Raw genomic sequence first — 10,000 nt, forward strand, 5'->3', positions numbered from 1 at the left:
AAACCCGAAATACTGCCAAACTGCAGAGGTTGTGTTCTTTTTCCAGACCAGGTCACTTGGTGTGCGACTCGCCATCTTACCTCACCTCTCTCTCTCCTCCACACTGTCCCGTGATGACAATCACACACGCATTAATTAGGCATTAAATAAATAATATTTAATACTTGTCTCCTATTTAAGGGCATTGTTTTTATGACGGTATAACGGTATTGAAACTGACACCGTTGCTATTTTTAGATCCCGCGGTATACCATATTACCGTATTACCGCCCAAGCCTACTAAGAATCCCACACATCCCGAATAACCCATCACAACTTATTCCGTCATCATTATATTTTACAGGAAAACCTAAATGCTTTCACACATGCCAACTGCATGGCTCAAACCAGCGACCTTCTTGCTGTGAGGCGACAACACTACCTACTGCGCCACTGCGTCATCCAATTTAGGATTAAATAAATTAATTATGTTTCGAACTGTGGATTGTGATCTGTTACACTAATCGCCCCCCGCTTGCAACCGTTGACAAGTCCGAAATAATGACTGAAATGTGCTTGGAGAGCTAGCTAGCTCGTGCGTTTGATTGTTAATTAAAATAAAACAAGAGTGTTTTGAGCACAGAAATGAACGTGATGCTTGTTTTTGTTGAGTTGTTTTGCATTTAATCTACATATATTGTGCAGTGCAATGTTCGAGTGCGTAAAAACCCATTCAGCTAACGCCGATGAAGGATTTCACATCTAAATATGAGAAATGAGCGAATTATTTAAGAAGATACACACTAGAAACAGGTCAAATGAGGATCTGCCCATGCAGGAAGATAATTCTACTTGACATAAGTAAATCTACCTAGGCTTTAGTAAAGAAGAAAAGTCTTAAAATGAGTATTATCACACTTATAGGAGTGTGTTTAGTCTAATTATCTCAAAACTAGCATGTTTAAACCATTTCCTTTTCATCCTAACTGTGATCCGTTACTCAATAGTAAATTAAATATATATATATATTATTGAGTGACTGGTTTGTGTGGTTGTAGTGTGTGTAGTAATGCGGTGTGTGTGTGTGTGTGTTTGATCCACAGCTCAGCCCGTTCGTGTACAGTGAGTTTGCGCGGGAGAGGAATCTGCACGTGTCTCTGCTGGACCGGCTGTATGAGCATTACCCGTCCGAATACCCCTGCAGGATCCTGCTCTGTGAAAACTACCGCTCGCATGAGGCAATCATCAAGTAGGTGTGAACTCTTTCACAGCACTCGTCCTGAGGAGACACATTACATTATATTACATTACACAACTCTCTGTCAGTCTCACACAGCGCTCTACGTTCAACTTAAGGCCTGGTTTACACTGTTTTTGCCTTGTTTCTAGTCCAAATATCTAACGATTGTTAAATCAAGAAACGTTTTCTAGACAAGTGTAAAGTATTGTGCTGTCTTTTAGGACTATTAAGTCAAAGCTGAGTGAGTTCTGCTGTAAAATAAGCTAAATAATCAATGGGGTAAGCTAAATATTCTTATTTCAAAGTGAAAATGAGATTATTTTGCTTGTTTTAAGGAAAAACTCACTTCATTTTGACTCTATTTCTGAAAACAAGACTGCCCTTTGGATTTAGAAGAACTGAATTTAAGATAAATGACAGTCATATTACAGGGGCGTAGATTCAGGGTGGATGGAGGGGACGCGCCCCCACCAATAAATCATGTTCTCTCCTCGGGTCGCACCGCCCCTCCAAAAACGTATGATCGATAGCCGCGTTTCCACTATCGCGCCTAAAGCGAGCGAGCCAAGGCCAGTCGCGTTTCCACTACCACTTCCGGGGCGTAATCGGGCCAAAGCGGGGCTTCCTTGGGGCCAGCGTCTGGCCTTTTTCGGCCCGCCGAATACCTTGGGCCAAGGAGGGCCAACTGGGGCTTCGGGGCGGGGTTACGTACAAAGGCGGAGTTTTCCTGTCAGGTAAAGAGGAGACAAGATGCTTTCTTCCCTTACATTTGTTTTGCTATCGCGCTTGATCAACTCACTAAGAAGAAGAAAAAATGGATAGCAGACAGTACTGGCATGTGATTTATTTATTTGAGGCATTTACCAACTAACTAACGTTTTATCAAACTGCACCACAAAGTCAACACTGCTCTAAGTGTTCACTAACGTTACCTTTTTAACTAAAACGCTGATCCTAAAACAATACATGAGACGTCAGCCATGTGGCGCACACATGGCCTACGAAGGGGCTACTTTTGAGTGTTCCCTTTTAAAACATTTAGCGCGAAATCCAACACGTGTAACTTCCGGCTCATTGGGTACATATTTATCGGTCACGCTTTCCGGTAAGAGGACAGAACAAGTGTGCCATACAGAGAGGTGCCGACAGCCAAAATCTGTGTTCGAAGTAAATGCCGCCGAACTCGAATGTCCTTATCCAGGGATCGCTGTCTGGCCTTACACCAACAGACCACAAACAGTAAAAAAGCAATGGCTTCGGTGTTCTCCATCTTCGCGCTCTCGTAGTGATGCCAGGTTGTGTTTGTGGTTATAATTTGAGTTTTTTGTTCCCGCTGAAGTGGGCGGGTTGTGTGACGGGTTGTGTGACGTTTGATTCGGGGGACGTTCTGGGGGCGGTGTTTGCGTGACTCGCTGCGAGCAACTAGCCCGACAGTGGAAACGCGACATGATTTCGGCCTCATTTCTCAACCTCCCGGGCTATTGGCCCGGCCTGGCCCGATTAAAGCCCTGGCTCGCACTGGCCCGATAGTGGAAATGCGGCTATTGTGATTGGCTGTGCCTTTCCCTGCTGTCACTTGAGAGGCCGTAGCTGCTTAAGATACAAACATCGACCGCCAAAATTGTGAATTTCCCGTGCAAGAATAAGGTGTGTGACACACGCAGATGAGAATGGCGGCAGCAAAATAAAGGTGGAGATAAGGAAAAGTGTAAGTCACATAAACTGTAGTTCGCTACTGAATGAGTCCATCATAATCTTGTTGATGCTTGTGTTTTCCCCACTTTAACGCACAGTCTATTGTTATAGGAGACTGATACAGTCTGTGCATAACATGCCCTGAAAACCGACTGTAGAATAAACAGCTACATGTAAAAGTATATGACCCCTGCCGGTTCTCCTGATCTCTCAGAGTAGCATGTGTGCAATTTGAAACAGTTTTTCAGGAAAACTCCAGCCTGTGCTGTTCATAAATACTGAAATATGAGACATGTTTCATTTGCATTTAGCTAAAATAAACGGAAGTCTTTATTAAACTCTCTCTTCATCAATTAATAAACATTCTTTTACCATTACACTATCAGGCTCATGTGCGTGTAAACTAAGTTTTATATTACCGTTTTATAAATAATGAACATTTATCATGGAGAAATATGAAAAAGATACTTATATTTGAAATACTACTTTATTTTCATTGATCATTACATTTTTTTATTTTAGAAATCTGTTCAAACTTGTTTTAAAATAAAAAACTGAAGCCTACAGGCAAATAACAAACTGGCCAGCACATTCAACTTTCCTCAGTCAGAATTGGGCCATTTGAAAAGGAAAATTCAAGCATAATAATAATAATAATCCAATATTTGGTCTTTCAATTCACCCGGACCCCCTTGGCTACGAGCCTGACTATTTAATTTAACTTAATAAATTTTATGAAAAGAGGATTAATTTAATAATTAATAACAATATATATATATTGTATTCACCCGTCCCCACCAATGTCAAGTGCCAACCTACGCCCTTGGAATATTATAGACTACCTGACAAAAGTCTTGTCGCCTATCCAAGTTTTAGGAAGAACCAATAATATCTTGACTTCTTGTTGATCATTTGGTATCAGAAGTGGCTTATATGAAAGGTAAAGGCCTCTAGATTACGCTTATTTGAGCACAATAAAATCTGATCATGCCTTGATTATTAATGATTTGATTAGGACAGTAAGGTCTGACTCTGCTTAGACTAAAGTCTGCTCACTGAACCTTCAATAATGTCCAGTATAGAATATGTGCTCATGCTGCAGTGGAAACAGAATGAATATTGTGTCTGACTCCATCATGAGCTTGGAGGACTGCATCCATACATCTCTGACATGACTCAAATCACTGATTAATAAAGTCATCTGGAATGGCAAAGAAAGCCTTCTTGCAGGACTCCCAGAGTTCATCAAGAGTCTTTGTGTTCATCTTCAATGCCTCCTCCTTCATCTTACCCCAGACATGCTCAATAATGTTCATGTCTGGTGACTGGGCTGGCCAATCCTAGAGCAGCTTGACCTTCTTTGCTTTCAGGAGCTTTGATGTGGAGGCTGAAGTATGAGAAGGAGCGCTATCCTGCTGGAGAATTTGCCCTCTCCTGTGGTTTGTAATGTAATGGGCAGCACAAATGTCTTGATACCTCAGGCTGTTGATGTTGATCATCCACTCTGCAGATCTCTTGCACGCCCACATACTGAATGTAACCCCAAACCATGATTTCTCCTTCACCAAACTTGACTGATTTCTGTGAGAATCTTGGTCCATGCTGGTTCCAGTTGGTCTTCTGCAGTATTGGTGATGATTGAGATGCAGATCAACAGATGATTCCTGGGAAAAATTGACCTTCTGCCACTTTTCCACATGAACAACTAGAGGTCAAGTTATTATTTGTTGCTCTTACAACTGGGATTGGAAAAAAAAAATAGAATCATTAATAATCAAGACATGACCATATTTTATTGTGGTCAAATAATCGTAATCTAGAGGCCTTTACCTTTCATATAAGCCACTTCTGATACTAAATGATTAACTAGAAGTCAAGTTATTATTGGTTACTTTTGTCAGGTAGTGTGCATATATAATGTGTTGTTGTGTTCATATGCATGTAAATATATACTTTTCTACACATGATTTAAGTGCTTAAATTGGAAAGCGTAAGAACCCTGAGACCATTATGACTTATTTCTTGTCAAACATTTAAATCTGAAGATGTTAGCGTGTTGTTTATCGTCTTGTAATGAGTTCTTCAAGCTGACTGTGTGTCCTGACTGACCCGCAGCTACACGTCTGATCTCTTCTACGAGGGAAAGCTGATGGCCAGCGGGAAACAGCCGCCACATAAGGATTTTTACCCTTTGACCTTCTTCACAGCCCGCGGAGAAGACGTGCAGGAGAAAAACAGCACCGCGTACTACAACAACGCTGAGGTAAACCTTACCAGCGTGTCCCGGGGGGTTGTCATTAATAGACTAATTGATCATTAATAAACTAATGATCAATAGTTTATTAATCATTTACTAATTCATTCTGAATTATCTTAATAAACTCCAGCTTCTCTTAAATAGAAATGATTAAATACTTCATTTAGTCATGAAAAATGGACCAGTCACAAATTATGAAAGTTCAATTATTAAGCACATTATAAATGTGGTTGTAAGTCAAGAATAGAGCATTTGTAGCTTCAGTTATTAACTGCTTATTAATGTCTATTAATGTAGAGTTAATGCTTAACAAATAAGGAATTCAATAGATGCTAATGCTTAATAAATGATCATAGGCTGTAAAATATATGGACGTAGTATCCGTGACGTCACCAATAGGTTTCTAAAGAGCGCAAATGAAGCTACAAGTAGGCGCGGCCAACCGTCGCCATTTTGTTCACGCGTCATCGCACCCACGGTGGGATACCAAACAAGGGCAAAGAGGCGGAGAGTGGGCGGAGCTACAGACACCTGCTGGCATTTTGCTTGGACCTGGCTTAGACAGAGCTTACTTTGGGAGAAACGCTTGATACTCTATTACCTGCGACTCATTTTTGACCACATGTGCTTGGCTGTACACTATATCAATAAAGTGTTTAGACTTTTAAAAACACTGTAGTAGCAATGAGCCACTAAGCATTGTTTAACAGGAGGAAAACCCGAAATACGTCCAAACAATTCAATTCTAGTCTGTGTTAGTAAATGCAGGACTATTGATGAACTCCAGCATAACACTGTATGATAACGCTTCAGATGACTGTTCTAGAGCCTACAGCTAATCTATCTGTCGGATTCTGGAGGGCATTACAGCTCTAAAGAACATTATAAATGATCTTAAATAAAACAAATACATTTATAGAGATGGTATACAAGTATATAATTTCACTCACCAGGGAAACGGAGGCCACGTGAATGGTTTGTGAGCACAATTAAGTGCACACAGCATCCCATATCATCTGATAATTGTAGGAAATAATCCCAAAAGGCAACTGACTGTGTAAAGAAACATTAAGCAACACAAAAATGCGACATATATGCCGAGTTTATTGGCTAATTAACCGGAATCAGCTGAGGAGACGAGACAGCGAGCAGTGAGACCTAGCTGTCACTCAAGTGGCCACACCCTTAATTATGCAAACTTAATATAACTTAATAAAACAAAATGGATGAGTTATAAAATAAATTCACCCCCTCACAGTTGTCATGAAGGTTAATCATGACTATATATACCAAAGCCATCATTTGTACCAGGCTGTAAGCATGTATTTATCAGCTGTAAAAATGGCCAATTTCCCAATGCAGTCAGTAATGACCTGGACTTCCTGGAGCCAGCCCCCCCAAGGCGAGTCGATGAATTGCAGTTTTAGTTACTTCCGTATTGGCTTCCCGAGGGAGAGCGGGAGGTTGCCGCTTGTAAATGATTCATAGTGTGTAGTTATTATAAAGTGTTACCAGACTACTTAGTAAATTACAGTTTCTGAGAAGAAGAACTCAATTACAGTAGTTTTTGAGTATTTGTGATTTGTTACTTTACAACACTGCCTACAATAAGACATTTAAAAATATCTGGAGTTCTTGAAAGCAGCAGGATTGAAGGTGGGCGAGCTTCACTTTTTGTCCGGTCTATTTTAAAGAGAACCCATTAGTAGCGTTTCCAGGCACGGATGCTTCTCGCAAAGAAACATGAGCGCACCCGCTTTTAAACACTGGCATCACATCACCTGTGCGCGCAACACTGAAGCCCTCGTCAGTGAACGAGGTTAGTCTCGCCGTGTGTGTGATCTACCTCTCATTCGGTATTCACCGGTTTCTTTTGCTCATGCGAACTGTCGTTTTTTTGTCATCTCTTGTGCTGGCCCCGAAACCACATCGGTTTCTCTCTGCTTTTTAAGACAATTACAATTTCAAACTGATCTTCAACCAGCCGGAGTGGCTAGTGCTGGGATGGGCAAACTCGATCCTGGAGGGCCGGTGTCCCTGCATAGTTTTGCACCAACCCTAATCAAACACACCTGCTTGTAGCTTTCTAGTGATCTTGAAGACACTAATTAGGGTGTTCAGGTGTGTTTGATTAGTGTTGGAGCAAAACTATGCAGGGACAACGGCCCTCGAGGATCGAGTTTGCCCATGCCTGGGCTAGTGGGAGCAGTGCCCAGTTCAGACTGCATGATTTTCAAAGTAGTCGTGTCACAGATGTTTTCACACTGCATGACTATCTCGGCTAGCATTTTGTCGCTGCTTTGTTTACACTGCAAGATGCATCAGCGACTGGGGCTTTCACACAGCATGACTATAGAATAGGAAGAATCGCCGACAACTTCGTCTAAACTATGTCTCCCAGCCAAAAACACGTAGTAAATCTTTTGTTATTAACTACATAATGAGAAAGAAGCCTTTAATGGGGTAGGAAATGTACGTATTAGCTCACCTGGGATTGAAGGGAATTAGCAATTTCTCCTCCACTTTCTTTTTTAACTTTCTGAATGTAACGTCAAACAGACACGAGTGCTCCTGTCAAACCTCCACTAGTTTTTCCTCCATTTCTTGGGTCCAAATAAACCAAAAATGAGCGCTTTTAACTTCTCCCTCAACCTCCCGCTGGCCTGCAGATACACAGACTAGTGAATGCTGCTCTCTCATTGGCTGTAGCCGATCGCCAATGTTATGTTCAGTCAAATGATTTGAATCGCCGACAGCTCCAGATATTTAGCACGCCAAATATCTCACAGGCATCGGCGACGCATCGCTGATTCTCTCAGATCGCGCCTTTGATAGTTCATACTGTGTGATTGTCACTCACGAGCACAGATTTGACTGTGATTTCAGCCATTTGTCTGAGATTTCTCGAAACATGTCAGCGAGTCAAAATCAGGGTTAAAATCACGCAGTCTGAACTCGACATAACCTGCCACCGCTGAAATCTACCCACATTTCCCGGGTTGGCGGGTGTTGATGTCAAGCCCTGTTGGTGTGTGTGTGTGTTTCTGCAGGTGTTTGAGATCGTGGAGCGTGTGGAGGAGATGCGGAAGAAGTGGCCCGTGTCCTGGGGGAAGCTGGAGGAGGGCAGCATCGGTGTGGTCTCGCCCTACGCCGACCAGGTCTTCCGGATCAGAGCCGAACTGCGCAAAAAGAGGATGTCGGAGGTCAGCGTGGAGAGAGTGCTCAATGTGCAGGGTGAGTCAAACACCACCACACTGCAGGAAAAGCAAGCTCTTCTTATTGAGCGTTTATAGTCCAGCTATCTAGAATTTCCTAAATCAAGAAGCATTTCTAGACGAGCAACAAAATACTGTATTATTTTCAGAAATCAGTCCCGTATCCAGCTTATTGAATGGGAATTATGAGGTACTGCATTGTAAGCACTAATTAAGCACTAATCTTTGCTGGATTAACTTGTCTGATGCTGATCATAACCACACTTTTTGATGCAACCTAATTATTTCTAAACTTTTAAGTTCTTACCATACTGTTTTACCCAGAGGCGGACTTAACTAATAAGCGAGGTAAGCAGCTGCTTGGAGCCCTGAGAAATTAGAGGACCCCGACCGATAAGTGGTATCGATAAAAGTAGTAATGACGTTAAAACCTTAACGATACTCATCCCTAGTCAAAATTAAGAACGGTTTTCTTTGAAACGAGTTTAATTATCTGCCAATAGGTAAGTAAAATAATCTTGTTTCAAAGTGAAAGCAAGATTATTTTGCTTAGCTCATTGGAAGATTATATTACTTGTTTTAAAGAAAAAGTGACTTCATTTTGACTCATTATTTCTGAAAAAGACAATATTTAGTGCTCATCTTGAAAATGCTGCTTGATTTAAGACATTTTAGACATTTGAACTAGAAATGAGACAACTTAAAGAGCACATAGTTGACCTCTTTTTTATGATTTAATATTAATATGATGGTTCCTCTGAGTGTGCCAGTTTAGCTTCAGTTTAAAACACAATTCAGATTTTTTTATTATAATGTGTTAAACAGTGTCATGTTGGGGGCGTGTCCACAGTTCACTGATTTATGGGTGTGTTGCTTCACATGTAAATTAGTTTCAGCTTCCCGCCCAACGTAACAAGGGGGCGGGGCCATGAGCTCACCCGCTCTGTGTCTGACAGGTAGACTGTGAGAACGAGAGAACGAGCTGGAGTGAGAGGTACAGCATTCAGTCGTACATGTACGGCTCGGACACAGACCAAGCAGAGAGTACAAAATCATTTGTGTCTTTGTACAGTTTTACAGCCAACTGTGTGCTAGTTTCAAGTGCCGAGCTTGTACACAGAAACGAATAACCACGCACACTGAATTAACTTTGACTGAGGCACCGGATGCGCCGCTCGAAGCCGCGACACGGCACACCAGACACTCTCTGTGGCGCGGCAGAGACATGAAGTGTCCCAAATCGTCGCACCATGCATTTTTTAATTCTAAACAGGTTTCTGCAGCGGTCCGTGGCGCCCAGCCGTCGACTTGAGTGTACCCTGATAGAAACCGATGTTGAGAATTGTAAAACGCATGCTAGTTAAGATCACAGGGAGCTTCTGGGATCGCGAGAAATGCAAACGGCTGAAGTATAAGGTAGACTCAATGAGAAGTACACATGTTTGCAAACCTACTTAAAGATACAACCAATAATTCCGATTAGAGCGATAATGTGGAGAATATTGATCTTGTGTTGAGCCCAATGAGCCTTAATCTAAAAATAGAGCTAGCGTGTTCCTTTAGTGATATCGCTTCGACTCACGCTGAAAATGGCGGACGTGAATCAACAAACTG

The 10,000-nt window shown here is 41.8% G+C and overlaps 1 protein-coding gene across 1 annotated transcript in view; it reads left to right on the forward strand.

Moving 5' to 3' along the window:
• helz (helicase with zinc finger) overlaps positions 1-10,000 on the forward strand; it is a 75,303-nt gene that overhangs the window by 38,038 nt on the left and 27,265 nt on the right. Inside the window, exons 18-20 of the mRNA XM_056452834.1 lie at positions 1,083-1,228; positions 5,030-5,177; positions 8,222-8,405. Coding sequence (XP_056308809.1) covers positions 1,083-1,228; positions 5,030-5,177; positions 8,222-8,405 — 478 coding nt within the window. The remainder of the gene's footprint in view (positions 1-1,082; positions 1,229-5,029; positions 5,178-8,221; positions 8,406-10,000) is intronic.

The sequence above is a fragment of the Danio aesculapii genome, chromosome 3 (genome assembly GCF_903798145.1).
Source record: "Danio aesculapii chromosome 3, fDanAes4.1, whole genome shotgun sequence".
Classification (NCBI taxonomy): domain Eukaryota; kingdom Metazoa; phylum Chordata; class Actinopteri; order Cypriniformes; family Danionidae; genus Danio; species Danio aesculapii.